We start from the raw sequence: 18,934 nt of genomic DNA on the forward strand, positions 1-18,934 counted from the left end.
CCCACAAAAACCCTGTGGGAAAAAGCTACCTAAGTATGGTTCCCAATCAGAGACAACGATAGACAGCTGTCCTGATTGAGAACCATACCCGCCCAAAACAAAGAAATACAAAAACCTAGAAAAAGGAACATGCCCACCAAAATCACACCCTGACCAAACCAAAATAGAGACATAAAAAGCTCTAAGGTCAGGGCGTGACAGTACCCCCCCAAAGGTGCGGACTCCGGCCACAAAACCTGAACCTATAGGGGAGGGTCTGGGCGGGCATTTCTCCGCGGTGGCGGCTCTGGTGAGGGACGCCGACCCCGGACTGGGGACCATCGTAGCGGGCCCCGGACTGAAGGGTGCCTCTGGAAGCTCCGGACCGAAGGGAACCTCTAAGCTCTGGACCGAATGGTGCCTCTGGAAGCTCCGGACCGAAGGGTGCCTCTGGAAGCTCCGGACCGAAGGGAACCTCTAAGCTCCGGACCGAATGGCACCTCTGGAAGCTCCGGACCGAAGGGAACCTCTAAGTTCCGGACCGAATGGCGCCTCTGGAAGCTCCGGACCGAAGGGCGCCTCTGGACGCTCTGGACCGAAGGGCGCCTCTGGACACTCCGGACCGAAGGGCGCCTCTGGACGCTTCGGACCAAAGGGAGCCTCTGGACGCTCCGGACTGAAGGGCGACACTGGAGGCTCCGGACTGGAGGGCGACTCTGGAGGGAGGAGACGCAGAGACAGCCTGGTGCGTGGGTCTGCCACAGGGCCCTTCAGGCTGGGGAGACCTACAGGAGGCCTGGTGCGTGGAGGAGGCACCGGACGAACCGGGCTGTGAGGGGAGCACTGGAGCTCTGGTGCGCAGCCTTGGCACCACTCCTCCAGGCTGAATGCCTACTTTAGCCTGGCCCCCCTCCAGAGTGCAAGCACAGGTCGAGTCGGGCTGTGGGGGAGCACTGGAGATCTTGTGCTTACCACTCGCACCTCTCCATTTGGCTCAATGCCCACTTTCACCGGCATAGGACGAACTGAACCGTCCCAGCGCCCCGAAGACACAGTACGCAGAGCCGGCGCAGGATACCCTGGGCAGAAACGGCGCACTGGAGACCAAACGTGCTGAGCTGGCACAATCCGCCCTGGCTGGATGCCCACTCTCGCATGGTACTTGCGGGGGGCTGGCATGTAGCGCTCCGGGCTATGAGCGCGCACTGGAGACCCCGCATAACACGGTGCCTGACCAGTACCACGCTGCTTTTTTGGGGGCTGCCTCTCGTGCCTGCTGCGCTGCCTTGCCTAATATCGCCGCCTCTCAGCTTTAGCTGCCTCCAGTTCTTCTTGCGGGTGGCGATATTCTCCAGCCTGTCTCCAGGGTCCCTGTCCGTCCAATATCTCCTCCCATGTCCAGGAGTCCTGAAGTTTCTGCTCCTCTATACCACACTGCTTGGTCTGCTTGTGGTGAGTAGTTCTGTAACAATCATCTGTTGAAGAAGGTGTGGACCAAAGCGCAGCGTGGTAAGTGTTCATACTCTTATTTCAACTGAACACTCAATAACAAAAATAACATAGAGAATCAACGTAAACTGGAACAATCCTGTCAGGTGCAGAAACACAAAAGAACCATACCCATCCATACCCATCCAAAACAAAGAAATACAAAAACATAGAAAAAGGAGCATAGAATGCCCACCCAAATCACACCCTGACCAAACCAAAACAGAGACATAAAAAGCTCTAAGGTCAGGGCGTGACACACAGCGGTTGCATTAAGGAGAAGTGTATCTATTATTCCTTGCATTATAGTTGTAACATTTATCAATGTTTATTATGAGTATTTCTGTAAATTGATGTGGCTCTGCAAAATCACTGGGTGTTTTGGAACTACTGAACATAACGCGCCAATGTATACTGAGATTTTCTTTATATAAATATGAACTTTATCGAACAAAACATACATGTATTGTGTAACATGAAGTCCTATGAGTGTCGTCTGATGAAGATCATCAAAGGTTAGTGATCCATTTATCTCTATTTCTGCTTTTTGTGACTCCTCTCTTTGGCTGGAAAAATAGCTGTGTTTTCTGTGACTAGGCACTCACCTAACATAATCGTTTGGTTTGCTTTTGTCATAAAGCCTTTTTGAAATCGGACACTGTGGTGGGATTAACAAGAAGTGTATCTTTAAAATGGTGTAAAATACTTGTATGTTTGAGGAATTTTAACTACGGGATTTCTGTTGTTTTGAATTTGGCACCCTGCACTTTCATTGGCTGTTGTCATATCGATCCCGTTAGCGGGATCTCAGCCCAAAGTGAATTTGTCCAAATACTTTATAAAATAAAAAAAACGGATTCAAATGACAGATACATCCTAAAGATGACACTGGAAGTCAGGAAGCAGGTGGCGAGTTTAATAATAAAGAACATAGAGTAATACTAAACAAGAGAAACATCTGGACATGAACACAGAACTAATACTGCATGAAGAGTGAGGCTAGGGAGTGCTAGATAAAGGGGGGTTAATCAGGATAGTGATGAAGTTCAGGTGTGCCTCATGATGGTATGCAGGTGTGTGTAATTATCAGGAATGAAGGGAAGACCCAGACCACGTCTAATAAATAATGCTTTAATGTTCCAACATACACAAGCAGTAGACAGGTCGAGGCAGGCAGGGCAGAGTTACAGGTCGGCAGGCAGGCTCAAGGGCAGGCAGAGTGGTCAGGCAGGCCCGCTCAGAGTCAGGACAGGCAAGGGTCAAAACCGGGAGGCCAAGAAAAGAGAGACTTGAAAAAGCAGGAGCCGAGAAACAAAAAGCTGGTTGACTCGAACAAACAAGATGAACTGGCAACAGACAGACAGAACACAGGTATAAATACACAGGGGATAGCGGGGAAGATGGGCGACACCTGGAGGGCGGTGGAGACAATAACAAGGACAGGGGAAACAGATCAGGGTGTGACAGTAATGAGGGTTGCCAGGTGCATGTAATGATGGTTTGCCAGGTCTGGTGCTTAGTCAACCTGCAACGTCTAGAGCCGGAGCAAGAGTAGGCATACATGAGGTGCTTTCATTTCTAATTTCATATATTTATGAAAATACCCTCAAATAAAAGGTGACATTGTGTACTGTCACCTCATCTGAAACATTTGATCTCAAATCCAAATGCACACATTTTAGCTTCACTGTCCATATAAATACAGAGGGGAGTGTATGTGTAGGTTACTTATCACTTCCTTATTTGACCACCATATAGTGGGTCCCATCCCCAACCTAAACCCATAACTCAACCTATAACAGGCTCTATAGATATCTGGATCAGCTCCCAACCTCACGTATACACCATTTTTAAGTCCAGCAATCTACTAGACCACCCCAGAATGACAGAATCTAAAATAGGCCAAGGGCTGCAAATACACACCAGGTAATTTGCTTAAGAGAAACAGTAGAGACGGAAAAGGAACACCTAGGCCTATACTGTAGCTAAGGGACCTCTGATGATGAGGATCCCACATGTGGTTGAGCCAGAATTTCCCTCTTATGCTTCCATTATATCAGTAATGAGGTAAACCGGCTCACACGTGTTAAACTGGATGAACTGTTTAACTGGTTCAACCATGACACGCATGTATAACAACCTGGGTCCCCCGTATCAGTTAGATGTGACACTGATTGGCTAATACGTACTAATGTACGCGTGTGTTGTGTGTGAGAATGTGTGTGGCACTGTGCTAAAGAGACAAGGAGAACGAGAGAAAAAGGGAAAGAGAGTGGGCGCGCAAAGGTGGGCTGCATTCAGTGAATCATTGCTATAACAGGTCCTAAAGTGTTCTGAAGATAACTACGGAGGTCCAGTTACACAGAGTTGGAGAGCTCATTCCGTCTGTCCACCGTGCTGCTATGAAACGCTGACAGGCTCATAATCCATATGGTACACTCGCTCATACAGTACTAATCTAAGGTCCCTCGCAGGTTGGAGATGAACTAGTAGCATTAAGAGAGAGAGAGAGAGAGAGAGAGAGAGAGAGAGAGAGAGAGAGAGAGAGAGAGAGAGAGAGAGAGAGAGAGAGAGAGAGAGAGAGAGAGGAGTGATCATGCTGAGGGTTAAGTCGACAGAAATAGATACAGGCCACTAGCATATCAATGCAAACACTGCCCAGGGACAGGAGAGAAAGAGGAGGAGAGAGACAGAGAAGGAGATAGAGTGGGCACCATACAGCCACATACACTCCACATAAAGACATTGAGACAAATGCTAGGAATCCAGAAGCCACGCCAACGTGCCAGGTTTAGAAAGACAAGGATGGCCGCAGCGATTTCTGCCCGTATCTAGTGAAGCCCACCTAACCTCTGAAGCCCACCTAAACACAACTCTACAGACCGGAGTCGATACATTTTCCAACTGCTCAGCGTGTCCAGCTAAACCCACCCCCCTAGACCTGCTGCGTGGGACACAGACTGGGAGAAAGAGGAGAGAGGGGAAGAGGAAGACCAGCGGCAGGTCAGGAAAGAGACTTGAGCGGCGCCTCCGAGGAGCCATGAGGACGGCCAGGCGGGCCAGCACCGTGGAGGTGCCCTCCTTCCTCCGCCAGCTGGCCAAGGAGACAGAGAAGATGGTCACCTTCTTCTTTAAGGGGGGACAGAGAGACGGCCAGGAGGGGAGCGAAGAGGACTCCAGTGATGAGGATAACGGGCCAAGTGTCTACCTGGACCGGCCCATCCTGGAGAAACACGCGACCGAGGGAGGGTCTCAGTGGGGGTTGAACTATGCAACGGCCAGCATGCAGGGCTGGAGGGCGCAGATGGAGGACGCCCACGCCTGCATGCCGGAGATGGGAGGGGAGCTGGCGGAGTGGGGCTACTATGCAGTGTTTGATGGACACGCTGGCAACACGGTGGCACAGTACTGCTCCCGCAATCTGCTGCAACACATCCTCGCTACAGGTACCAAATTGGGCGGCACACTTATATGTGGGCCAGTAGGGAAGCATTTTACAACACCTGTTTCCGGTGTGTGTCCCACAGACATAGCTACAGACAGATGTTGTTTGATAGATCAATGAAGAACTTCTTTGTCTTGGGCATGGGTGTCTCCCATTGGAGCAATGACAAGGTGCCGTTGTGCAGTAGGCTTTGTGTATGGTGTTCTTGATCTAAAGTTGTAACTTGAACACCAAAGACAATATCACCCTTGGTTTTATGTATCATTCCTAAACATTAACATGGTAGCGCAACATGGCTGACAGATGTTGTTGTTGCAAACCTCTTGATCCTTGTTCTTGGCCCGAAGTATGAGATACTAAATCTGACACTTGTGCCTACAGTGTCTGCTACTTAACTCAAGACAAACTTTAATCCTAACCTACAATGCATTAATTCATCATTTAATACCACAAGCAAGACAGACAGACAGTGACCTCAGAGGAATACAACAACGTGACCTGAGCTCTGAGATTTGTGCTCTGGCATGGCACCGACAGTGGGCATTTGTCCCTTGGAACCAAGCTAGCAAGGCTGGGGGTCAAAGAATTGTATTGTAACTATGTGTAGTTATCCTGTAGTTGGCCCCACTGTAGTTAACATCTGTGTGTCGATTTTAGGCAGAGCGACCTGATATGAATTACAACCAAATGATGTGTATTTGTCAACTATAGACCAGGTCGTTAACCCGTATTGATCTCTCCTGCCTCCAGGGCGCGTAAAGGCAGAGGAGAACCCTGATGACGTGAAGGAGGGGATCATCGAGGGCTTCCTGGCCATTGACAGCCACATGCACACGCTGACGCGCCAGGAATGCTGGGAGCGCAGCGGCTCCACGGCGGCCGTCGTCATGCTCTCGCCGCAGTACGTCTACTTCGTCAACTGTGGCGACTCGCGGACGCTCCTCTGCCGCGACGGCCAGGTCATCTTCTACACGGAGGACCACAAGCCCGTCAACCCCAGGGAGAAGGAGCGAATACAGAACGCAGGCGGCTCGGTGACCCAGCATAGGGTGAACGGCTCCCTGGCCATGTCCAGGTCCCTGGGAGACTTTGACTTTAAGGAGGTGGAGTGGAGGTCCCAGACTGAGCAGCTGGTTTCCCCAGAGCCAGAGGTGTATGAGCTGGAGAGGTCCCCGCAAGACGAGTTCCTCATAGTGGCTTGTGACGGCGTGTGGGACGCCATCGGCAACGAGGATCTGTGTGCATTCGTCCGCAGCCGCCTGCAGGTTTGCAATGATCTGAGGGAGATATGCAACCAGGTCATTGACCTCTGCCTCTATAAGGTCAGTGTGGAAATGATCAGATCACACTACATGCAGAATCACAATGATCCTAAACCTCTGCCTCCTCTATGGGTACATATGCAGGACCAGAGTATAAACTTGAAAAGGGGTACAATCACACTCACTAATTGCCAAATTGAGTAAATTGCAATGATAACTGGACATTGTATGGAAAGTCAGAAGGTGCCGGGGCTGAGAGGGTTTAGAGTACTTTGACAGTATCTTCAGGCAATGATATCATCTCAAGGTCTTGTCTGCCCTCTCCCCTCCTGGAGTCTTGGAGACTAATACTCAATGTTCGGATGAGTCAGAGGATTTAACAGCAGGACACAGCCAGGTCGGAACAGCCAGGTGACTTACACTGCACTGCAAGGAGTCTGCTCCATAGCCAATGGCCATTTTCTAAATACATTTTTGTTATCAGGGAGTCACACTGAGACCAAGGTCTATATTACAGATGAGCCCTGAATTACATACATTACAGAAAATACACACATCCAAATATAAATGCAAAATGCATGAAGAAAGAGAAACACGGTCATAAAAAACAAAGACATTCATCACTAATAAGGTCCTAAATCAGCTTTATGAATTTCCCCCGAGGCTCCCAAAATTCAAATTAAAGGAATTTTAGAAAGATTCTTCCACAAACAAGGTGCACGAAAACTAAAAACTGATTTACCTAACTCTGTAGAGACCAAAGCAATTTCCAGTTAGCCATCCCTGAGACCAGGTGTGATAACTCGTATGTCTAAAACATAGCAATGTATCAACCAACGTGACATCAAAGAGGTCCAACCAACTTTCTGGTAGAGAATGCAGTGATGAGTACTAAAATTGTTGCCCGTAATAAAGCGCAGTGCACTATGGTAAACTGCATCTAACGAAGTAGCAGCTGCGTTCATAGCTGCTGTCGCCATAGTCTAGGACCGATAGGAACGTTGACTGAATAATCTACCTTCTACTATTTAGTGAGAGAGAAGAGGCCCATTTTCATTCTCAGCTACTTAACTAACTCATCAATATTATTTTTAAATGACAGCCTTTCATCTATCCAGATGCCCAAATATTTATGAGCAGGGTCACAACCAAGATGGACACCATTAAAATCACATATTCTAGTTATTTTTATGCGCTCTATACTCTTAACTAAGGCTGCTACGGTGACCGTATTACCAACACACCGGCGGTCACGAGTCATGAAGGCAGTCAAATTCAACGTGTCCGTTTAGTCACGGTAATTAGGCTTCTCCAAGCTCTGATGCTGCTGATGGTCATTAGTAGCCTGGCAAACTTGCTAACTGCCTGGTACTCAGCATTCCATTGTCCCTTTAATCACGCTAGCATCAATGCAAATGTATTCGAAAATCTAATCAAACACTTCATGAGAGCCCATGAGCTCATGTTGTGCAATGTTTCTATAGGCTATGCAATTGCACAAGAAAACAGAGTGATGGCCTCTATTAAAAAGAGGAGGATTCCATCAGCTTTCTATAGGCTAGGCCTACTATATTTACTTCTCAACTTCCCTAATATTGAGCACATTGCTTATCTTTACAACAGGAGTGTAGGCTACTTGGCTGGCATGAAAATGAACCAAGGGAAAAGCATCCTCCATTTGCTTTTTAAGTGAATAGATGACATCCCTGTTTCGAAACATGGTCCATTCTAAATTAAAAAAATTCAAACATATTATTTATTATATGTAAAGAAAATTAAATCAAGAATAGTCTGATGGGTGACAATATTAGCCTATCACTTCTGAATTATATATTTTCACACAGCGTAAGGCAAGAAACAATGCCTTTTTTTGCGACTTTTTCAAATCATAGTCGCACACATCATGTAGCCTAGCCCATATGCCTATATACCTCACAACCAAAGTGGCCAAATAACTTCTTAAAATTGGGCACATTACTATGTTTTACAAGAGGTAAAGAGACTAACTGGCAGACATAAGCAGCGCGTGCATTTCAAGTTTGGGGAAGATCATTTTCATTATAAAAATGCACCTTTACAATAAAAGCATTACATTCATAATCACATTTGTGGTCACTTTTGATAATGGTGTTTTCCCGCTAATGGAAAATTTGTACTTATAGCCTACTGCCATGTGTGCATTGTTGCGCTTATAATGTGAAGAAATAGCCTAATAGTTAATAAACATTTTAAGCTAAACGTTCTGATCTGTTGCGTCAGCCACATAGTGTAAAAAAATATTTTGGGATGCTAGTGGTTGTATTAATTTGTGATCCTTTTCAGGAAACTAGGCGTATGTCGCGGGTCACTACAGGAGAGCCCTTTGAACATAAACATTTTTTAAAATCAAAATGTTTTTTTTGTTGTTGCAGAAATGCCTTCTGGAACATGTGAACTTTCATGTGCCTTAATAACAGACTTGTATGCTATCTGTAAATAAGAACAAAATTATTAAATTATGAGCCTAGTTGTTTTAGCCACAGAAAGGATAGCAACCATCCCGATAACCATGATGGGCTGAGATTATGAGTGGGCTGGACATGCCGAGAGATGAGTTTGGATTGGTCTGCCATATAGCACTCTTCTGTCTATTTGAGCTGGTCAGTATGTGTAGGTAATCCTGTCTAACGTGGCTTTAAAAAAAAGTTTTGCGTAGTAAAACGGCATAAGTGTTGCTCTCCACTTTCTGGAGGACCGAGTTTTGAAATCAGTGGAATTTGAGTATGATCGCTGAGGTGATGGAGAAAACATCTGTCTCCGGATTACATCTTCAAATGAAGATAAACCATGGCAACGGTAATATGAGACGCATCCATCCATGATATATACGGGTAAACTAGTCTAGCTAGCTACATTTCCAGATATTACACGTTTCTAATTTTGACAGGAAGTGATTTAATTTCGAGTTAAAGTGTACTGTTAGCTAGCTAATGTTACGTGTATGACCTTATCATTTGTATCTCAGAGACATTTGCTTCTCTAGTTTTTGCCTAATGTTAGCTAGCTAACATTGAACCTGGTTGGTTAGTAACATAATGACTTGTGATTATGGTTCATTGCTAAGCTAGTGTGTGCAAAGCTGTCATCAAGGCAAAGGGTGGCTATTTGAAGAATCACAAATATAAAATACATGTTGATTTGTTTAACACTTTTTTTGTTACTACATGATTCCATATGTTTTATTTCATAGTCTCGACGTCTTCACTATTATTCTACAATGTAAAAAATAGTAAAACTAAAGAAAACCTCTTGATTGAGTAGGTGTTCTAAACCTTTTGACCGGTACTGTAGGAGTGCCTATTTATTAGGTTAACCGCAGAATAGCCGCATATGCGCACTCCCTCAAATACTATAAAATAATGCCACAGAATTCTAAGAAAATCTTGTCTGCTAAATGAACTAGTGTAGCCCACAGCCATTTGGCATAGCCAGATCAGGACCTAACATAAGGACAACTCAGAGTACGCTATCCTGTTCTTCTGAAATAGACTACATTTCCTTTATATGATGTTTCATTAGACCTGTCTAAAATAAATCATGTATTTATTGTGAAGGCGTAGACTATGTTAAATGGATTTATTAGACTTTTTTAAATGTAGATGTTCCAGAGGTCTGCATTAGTGGCTTGTGGAAGCTAAATGTGGTTATGGTCATTAACCTCTTGCTCCTACCTGGCATGCAGGCGTCCCATCTAGAGCTCTGGAAATGCAAATGCGCTACGCTAAATGCTAATAGTATTAGTTAAAACTCAAACGTTCATTAAAATACACATGCAGGGTATTGAATTAAAGCTACACTCGTTGTGAATCCAGGCAATGAGTCAGATTTTTAAAATGCTTTTCAGCGAAAGCATGAGAAGCTATTATCTGATAGCATGTAACACCCCAAAAGACCCGCAGGGGACGTAAACAAAATAATTAGCATAGTCGTCGCTACACAAACCGCACAAATATAATATAAAACATTCATTACCTTTGACCATCTTCTTTGTGGGCACTCCTAGATGGAGAGAGCTCGACCAAAACATCCGGTCGGAGACCGGAGGGAATCGATTCCCTTGATTCGGTTAGACCAAGAATCAAAGCTGAATCAAATGACAAGACTCTAGACAACGTGTGGAAGCTGTAGGCACTGCAACCTTGGCCTCATTTAATTCGGTTCACTTTGAACAATTCCTGGAAGTAGCGCAAGGATATTTATTTCCATTTTCAGTGATCAGATTTTCCTGCACTTTTCGATGAAACGCACGTTCTGTTATAGTCACAGCCGTGATTTAACCAGTTTTATAAACGTCTGAGTGTTTTCTATCCACACATACTAATCATATGCATATACTATATTCCTGGCCTGAGTAGCAGGGCGCTGAAATGTTGCGCGATTTTTAACAGAATGTTCGAAAAAGTAGAGGGTCGACTTAACAGGTTTTAACAGTCAATTTTTATTTATTTAACTAGGCAAGTCAGTTAAGAACAAATTCTTATTTTCAATGACGGCCTAGGAACAGTGGGTTAACTGCCTGTTCAGGGGCAGAATGACAGATTTGTACCTTGTCAGGTCGGGGATTTGAACTTGCAACTTTCCGGTTACTAGTCCAACGCTCTAACCACAATTACCGTGACACCGACAGTTGTTTGCTTGGCAATCAGCGCTTGACAAAATTTTGTGACCGCCACAGCCCTAAGTAGAACTCTTCTGGGTTTCATGTAGAACCCTCTGTGTAAAAGGTTCTACATAGAACTCAAAAGTTGTAACGATCTTCTTCATCTGAGGAACAGGAATATGAAAGATCGGACCAAACTGCAGCGTGGTACGTGTCCATGCTAAATGTATTACAACTGAAAACTGAATATAAAATAACAAAAGTGAAACAACGAAAATCGAAACAGTCCTATCAGGTGACACAACACAAAACAGGAAACAACTACCCACAAACACAGGTCGGAACAGGCTACCTAAGTATGGTTCTCAATCAGAGACAACGATAGACAGCTGCCTCTGATTGGGAACCATACCAGGCCAAACACAAAAACACAAAAATACAAAACATAGAACAAAACATAGAATGCCCACCCCAACTCACGCCCTGACCAAACCAAAATAGAGACATAAAAAATGAACTAAGGTCAGGACGTGACAAAAGTGTTCTACCTGGAACCCAAAGGGGTTTTCAAAGGGTTATCCTATGGGGACAACTGAAGAACCCTTTACATAGATAGCACCTTTCTAAGAGTGTAGAGAACAATATATACTTTGTTTTACCTGCATTGAATACACATTTTTAGGTCAATAAAGTTTTTCTGTAATACAATGAAGGCAGACTGTAGTTCAGATAGAGCCTGGTCAACTGTGGGGGCAATAGCATACACAACAGTATCATCAGAATACAGTACGGGTAAACTTTTGTTACAGACATGTCGATATTGTTAACGTACACAGTAAAAAGTACAGGACCCAGAACCTAGCCCTGCGGAACACCTTTCGTAACATCCAGAAAACCTGATTTAACACCATCAGTAGATACACATTGAGTTCCATCTGTCAAGTAATTTTTAAACCAGTTACGTGCAGCCTGGTCTAGGACAATTGAGGAAAACCTCAGAGTTAGCAGTGAGTGATCAACAGTCTCAAAAAACTTTGACAGGTGAATGAAGAGGGCAGCACAATGTTGCCTTTTATCCATACAGTTAACCACATCATTTATAACTAGAAATGCAGCGGAGATAATGCTATGACCTGGTCTAAAAAACGACTAATAGAATATATTTCAAAGATAAGAAAGAGCATGAATCAAGGATTCCAATGTGTTAGCTAGGCAAGAAAGTTTAGAAATAGGGCCAGAATTATTTAGGCCACCACCTTTGTTTATTTATTTTACCTATATTTAACTAGGCAAGTCAGTTTAAGAACAAATCTTTATTTTCAATGACAGCCTAGGAACAGTGGGTTAAACTGCCTGTTCATGGGCAGAACGCCAGATTTGCCCCGTGAAGGGGGAGTACATGATGGCAGTCAGCACTGGACAGGGTGTGTGTTGAAGGGCCTACATAATTACATACCTAATGTACCAAGCATCATGTAAGCAGTTATCTTATTCAGGAACGCTTATGCTGGTTAGGACTTACAATGGTACGTCTTAACACTGGCACGACCTGTACCTGTCCTCTAAATAGCAGGATTATGAGAGGGAGCTATAGAGAGACGGAGAGAAGGACAGAGGTGAGGGCAATACAGTGAAGGATTATGGGTGAGTGTGTGTGTGTTAGACTGTCAGGGTCTTAGGGTCACACCAGCTGATAGCTAGGCCTATTTAACCTGGTCCAAGAAGAGTGTCACTTTACCAATGGCAACAGAACAGACTTACCTCCTTTGAATCAGTACTTAAAATGGGTTATGTTGTAGCACACAGTGAACCTAACTTCTCAGCTATGTGACATGAGATCACAATAACCAATTAGTCCCCATATAGATCCTATTAAATTACTAGGAGGCCTATGTCATGATCCCTCCAAGTTTCAGAATGGGGTGAAAATGGCAGCCATCTTGGTCAGGGAGAAATCCAGAACCAGTCTAATTGGAATGAATGGCAGTAGAGGCAAAGGTGATGCATTTCCTACTTTTACTTATGCAGGAATATACAAGTAAGGTATGTGATGTAACTTGTGTCATAGAATTATAGTCAACCTAAAATATTGTCATGTAATAATGAATACAGTTTGTACAGGTTTATAAATACAGGTTTATTAATAGCCTCTAAAATACATGTAAACAGACAAATGTCCCAGATTTAGGTTTTGGGGAAATCTGTGAGTGCTATTATATGATACCATATCAGTACTTGTTGCATTTACTCATCAACTGATGAGTAACTGAGCCAGTGTATGGCTGTGGATTGACTGCATTGTTTGAATGGAAGTTTGGCATATTAATTAACGGAATCACTCCTGTAAAACTGGCTGGCTAGCTAGCTAACACAAATACAGTGCACATAAATTATTCACATTCATTGTTTTACACAATATCTTATCACAGCACTGGCAAACCATGGCTGAATTTTCAGACCATCATTACATTTTAGCCGTTTAGTATGCATAGTGACTTACAGGAGAAGCTTCATATGAAGATTCATGTCCATTCTGGTATACTAATTCCTAATTCTACTTCCCATTGTTCCATTGTGACCTGTTTCCAAAATTCACATTTCTGCTTTCTGTCAGTACACAGTTATGACATCACAATATCCTTCCACCTGCAGTGTCATGTGAAAATCTTCCCAGCTGTCTTCTTCCCAGAAGACACTCTGAGACTTCATAGTCCTGCTCTCCATTGTGATGTCATAATGACACTTATTTTCTTCACTGTTTACATTATCATTAAGCAAGCGAAGAATATTCCTCATCACCACATTATTCCTCAAGTAAACTTCTATATCAATAATGGCAGCTTTATGTTAGCTTTCTTTCATGGCATTTCATTTAGCTTCTGAATGTTTGGGGTAACAAAGGACATTGTTGAAATGAATCATACGCCAACAAACAATGTTTCCTATTCATATAAAATATTGACTGACGCTTCTGTTACAAGAGCTCATAGAATTGTACCCCATTCAAGCAAAGGCATCTCATCCCTGCACTCCCTCTTTGTCGCCTCCTGCAGGGTAGTTTGGACAACATGAGCATCATCATCGTGACCTTCCCTGGCGCACCCCAGGTTTCACAAGAGGCCCTACAACAAGAGGCCGAGCTCGAGACACTCCTCGAGGCCAAAGTGGAAGGTAGATATTTCGATGGACTTTTGATTTGCGATTAAGCTTACTATGCACCTGTAAACCATCTTGGCTTGATCTCACTCACAATAGGCTTTCATATTAATATGACATCACATCAAAATTAAAATGGATAACAATAACAAAAACACTGAGACAATGGCAGCTTAATTCTCTCCTCTGAGGACAGTGACCGATCATTACATAACTCACTCCCTTTCTCTCTATCTGTGTGTGTAGAGATAGTAAATTTGCTAAGGTCGGAGGACAAGGACCCTGACCTGCTGTATGTGATGAAGTTTCTGGTCTCTGAGGACATACCTGGCCTGCCACCTGGGGGAGGAGTCACCAGCAAGTAAGTGACTCACTCGCAACTCATCATTCAGAGTTCAGAAAGCGACACAGGGGCCTACATGTGTGTGAATGAATAATAATAATATTAAATGTTCATAATTTGGCATATTAAATGTTCATAATTTGGCATAACTCCTTCTCTTTTTCCTTTGCAGAAGAGACTGTGTCATCTCTGCGTATCAGAAGTTTGTAACGCCCTCCAGATCTCTGGAACCAATGGTAGGAGACGACTAAACATAGGTCACACACTCTTGCACCATGTCTCGCTAAACACATCAGTGCAAACTGGACTACAAAGTAACTAAGTTACTGTTTTTCACTGACACATCATTGACTTGTCACATTCCAGGACATCGGAGGATCTGAAGAATCCAACTAGTCGTTTCCATGTAAATGTATTATGTAGCCTCACGTATCCATGGTGACCAATTCCAACTGGGGACTCTTTTCAGCTGAGGAATCAGCCAATGGCTAAATAAAGAAATATGGTGGGAGGGGGTTTGACCTGGGCCTGCCCTTAGCCAATCATCTCTTCTCTGTTCCTCATGTGCACTGTCTATCAACAAGTCTACTGTATCTTTAGAAAATATCAAATAGTTGGCATTTTCCAAGAAGGGAAGAATGACATATTCCAAAACTATTCTTTAAAATGCATGACAATTAGATAGAATATTTTCTAACAACACTTTACAGTGCCTGAGTAGATCTGGTTACTTTTCTTGAAGACTAGAAGCTTGTGAATAAGGCTGATCAAGTGGTTTCATTTAAAAGCTAATTGATATGTTTAAGCGGTGCGCAACTCCATACTACAGCTGTAAATCAAGTTGACCAAACACCCCTTCAACCATCGCAGACCAGCGAAGGCTCCGATACGGATGTGTCCTGTGATGGCATGGCCTACACTAAATAATCTGCAGAATCCTGTGAGGGAACATAGGTGACATGAATAGATGAATAGTGTGTGTGTGTGTGTGTGTGTGTGTGTGTGTGTGTGTGTGTGTGTGTGTGTGTGTGTGTGTGTGTGTGTGTGTGTGCGTGCGTGCGTGCGTGCGTGCGTGCGTGCGTGCGTGTGTGTGTGCGTGTGCGTGTGTGTGTGTGTGTGTGTGTGAGAGAGAGAGAGAGAGAGAGAGAGCAGAGGATAACATGGGGTGTGGGATTATTGTCAAACATACTGTACCCCATAAAATGTAACCTTTTTGCAGTTTAAAGCACAGATGCTCACAGCTAGACATGATTTAGACCAGTGTGATGCGTAAAGTAGTACAGCTATAGGTAAATCGCTTTGCTGTTTGCATGTTTTCATTGTGCTGCCTTACAAAACTCTCTCAAAACTCTCAAACGGATGAACATAGTAACTGTATTCCATGACAGAGGTCAAAATGAGCTAGACTATAGATCAAACACCGCTGCAGTATGTCTGTTTGAATTCTATGAAATCAGAAGGAAATAGGATCCAAGACCATTCGACAGCACTACAGGTTACTATGAGATCTTTCACAATCGCATGTCAATTGGGGCAATAAATTCATGAAATAGAATAACATTCTGTGAACAATGTTGTTCTGTTGTTTTTGATGGAGCGGAGTGAGCTCTTACTCCTGAAATGTTTGATTTACTATCCAATTACAGCCTTCAGATGGATAGATACTGCACTACAGGGTTAGACTAAGGACCAAGGGAGAATAAGACAACACAGTTCCATAACCAACCATTGATATTGTCCCACAACTGTCTTTTGGCCAGTTGTATGCATCGAAACCAGGGGTGTCAAACTCATTCCATGGAGAGCCTGTGTATTTCCTAGCACCAGTATATCTTACAATAGCCTTTTCAACAGTAATAGAAAGATCAAGGTATTGGGTTGAATTTCGGACCATTTAATCATCTTATTGCAACATGGAGTTATTAGCCATCTAACACCCGCGCAGGGTTGGATGTCACCCAGTATGGTGTTGGTTGTTACAATGTTTGGTAGGAGTTTAATTCATTTTGGTAACAAGAAATTAAGCAATGTAGCTTAGTCTTAAATAATAGTCAAGCTTTTTCTATGACGATCAAAATTCAGCATTTTAATGCCGTGAGATTAGCATATGACTTTTAGTAAATTGTTTGCACATGTTGTCACGACTTCCTCCGAAGTTGGTCCCTCTCCTTGTTCGGGCGGCGTTCGGCGGTGACGTCACCGACCTTCTAGCCATCGCCGATCCACTTATCATTTTTCCAGTGGTTTTGTCTTGTCTTCCATCACACCTGCTTCTAATTCCATCAATTACATGTTGTGTATTTAACCCTCTGTCCCCCCCCATGTCCTTGTTTGGAATAGTTTTATGTAGTGCTTGTGCAACGGTATGCTGGTGATTACTGAGTTTTGTTTGACCCATTTCATGTTTTGTTCTGTTGACGGTGGTTCATGTTTCATTGATATAGGAAAATTGCATTTGTGTGTGTTAGGCAGTGGCGACCCGTCATTCAGGGCAGGTCATTTTGGTATTGATACGTGTCACATGTCAGTTTGCAAACAGTGTACGTAAAAAAAAATAAAAAAACGTCATTGAGTTAATAAAGCCGCATACAAAAATTGTCTCTTTTTTGCTTTCTTGAGTAAGGCAGCTCCAAAATGCAGGTGTTTCAGCCTAGCTCAGTGCTTTTTCTGTGGTGGTGGGGCTAGCTAGCAGAAAATACAGAGCGTTGCGCCTGATTGGCTCAGTTTTCTATCATGATTGGCTCAGTTTTCTGTCACTCATGGGACAGAATGTCATGCCCAATTCTAAGGTTAGAGCTCAAAAAATGTTGCCCCTTTGGGTTCTGCCATATATTTATATTAGAGGTGCCCATCCAAGAAGGCTCAAGATCATTGGTCACAGATAGAATGACATCAAATCACGTTATAGCTACAGTAGCTTTGATTGGTCTGATCATGTCAACATCATACTTTAAAAATAAAGTCGACAATCAAATCCTTTTCAATCGTTGTCATATGAAGAGAAATTAGAGATAAAACGTCTCGGTGCTCATTGGCAATTGGACACAAACTTTCCTGTTCAAGCACATCACAAAGTGAGTCCAACAATGTCTTATGCTGCTTCATAAATGATATCGGATGTCAGAGAGATGTATACTGTAGCTAAAGTAATACTAAGTGTGTGTTGTGAAGTCAGCTGTTGGTAGCCCACGTGCATCATCCTAATAATTTGGTCTATTTTCACCAAGGCAGTATTGTAAACACATCGTTCATGGAAGGTGTGTGCTTGTTTTTGCTTATAATACTGTTTTAGAGAAATGTAATCATTGAATATTGTAAGAGCTTTCATTGTCTGCTTGTATGTAAGAACGGCCTATGTTCTGAATTCTGTCTCTGTACATTTCAAAAGTGCTGAACAAATAGGTATATTGACTAAGTCTATAGTCTCTCGCTCATTAATGTCTTAATCGAAATTATGGATAGCCTCTTATCCGCCCCTTATGCCATAGTTTGTACATCTCAATTGTCAGTAGAAACCACATTTGTTGAAGTGTTACAGTATAAATTATTCCGTCCCCTCGCCCATACCCGTGCTCGAACCAGGGACCCTCTGCACACATCAACAACTGACACCCAAGGAAGCATTGTTACCCATCGCTCCACAAAAGCCGCGGCCCTTGCAGAGCAAGGGGAACCACTACTTCAAGGTCTCAGAGCAAGTGACGTCACTGATTGAAACGCTATTAGCCACCGCTAACTAGCTAGCCATTTCACATCGGTTACAGAAGCAAGTCAGCTATGTTTTTAAAGGCAGTAAATGAGGCTGAATGAACTGTAGCAGTGTTAAGGTGTTGGGACTTGCTGTAGGCCCACCGAGGTGAAGACAGTTTGAGGTTGGATATTCTCCTGTAGCTTTCCTTATGTCCACCAACAGCAGTTAGGGACCGTCAATTATGGAATCTTGTCATCCTTTTTATCATTGAAACTTCAGGAGCCTAAGTCAGAATTCCATTGAACATGGATGGTGACCAGGGCTATGGCAGCGTGGCAGTGGGCCCTGAGATGTCAGGCAGTCTGGGTTGCTCTGCGACGGTCGCGCTGCTGATCACGGACCCCTAACCAGAGACGCCTAAAGGGCAGCCCATGTGTAAGGAGCAGATGGAGCTCGAAGCGGCGGGCTTGGGGTGGAAGAAAATACATTCCCGCCGAGTGCTGGTCTACTGGTTGGGTTGACTGGCCTTGCTGGGCGCCTCTATCGCCATCGAAGTGCAGAGCCTCCGGCCGGTCGCTCTGCGGCTACTGTGGTGGCAGAGGGCGCTGTTCTACCGCCTGCAGCACTCACTGTTCATGGACGCCCAGAACGAGGTGCCAGGTGGTATCGATGATGAGTTAAATTGGAGTCAAGCAAACAGTAGCTGCACTATATAGACTGTCTTTACAATGTAAAGTGTGCATGCGCAGGGAAAGTGGCATCTAACATTCATAGTCATTCATTAAGGAATTTATTGTTATTGTCTTTAAGCACAAAACACACGAAAAATGACAAAGCAAACTTAATTAAATTAAGTAAATTAATCCAGGATAAGGCCTACTTAGATATACACTATATATACAAAGTATGTGGACACCCCTTCAAATGAGTG

General features: G+C 43.8%; 1 protein-coding gene across 1 annotated transcript; it reads left to right on the plus strand.

The window, feature by feature from the left end:
* The first annotated feature begins 4,140 nt into the window (after positions 1 to 4,140).
* On the plus strand, positions 4,141 to 16,892 carry LOC118395346 (protein phosphatase 1A-like). The gene is made up of 6 exons (XM_052525636.1): positions 4,141 to 4,913; positions 5,663 to 6,234; positions 13,867 to 13,984; positions 14,216 to 14,330; positions 14,485 to 14,548; positions 14,679 to 16,892. Exons 1-6 carry the CDS (start codon positions 4,508 to 4,510, stop codon positions 14,706 to 14,708), a joined length of 1,305 nt encoding a protein of 434 aa, XP_052381596.1. The 5' UTR covers positions 4,141 to 4,507; the 3' UTR covers positions 14,709 to 16,892.
* Positions 16,893 to 18,934: the final 2,042 nt, after the last annotated feature.

This window comes from Oncorhynchus keta, chromosome 1 (genome assembly GCF_023373465.1).
Source record: "Oncorhynchus keta strain PuntledgeMale-10-30-2019 chromosome 1, Oket_V2, whole genome shotgun sequence".
Taxonomy (NCBI): Eukaryota; Metazoa; Chordata; class Actinopteri; order Salmoniformes; family Salmonidae; genus Oncorhynchus; species Oncorhynchus keta.

Bases quoted from the DNA above. Each gene is read 5' to 3' on its own strand.
- LOC118395346 (XM_052525636.1), top strand. From the start codon at position 4,508: ATGAGGACGGCCAGGCGGGCCAGCACCGTGGAGGTGCCCTCCTTCCTC. The intron at 13,985-14,215 runs GTAGATATTTCG...CTGTGTGTGTAG, and splicing joins CCTCGAGGCCAAAGTGGAAG to AGATAGTAAATTTGCTAAGG. The intron at 14,549-14,678 runs GTAGGAGACGAC...GTCACATTCCAG, and splicing joins CCAGATCTCTGGAACCAATG to GACATCGGAGGATCTGAAGA.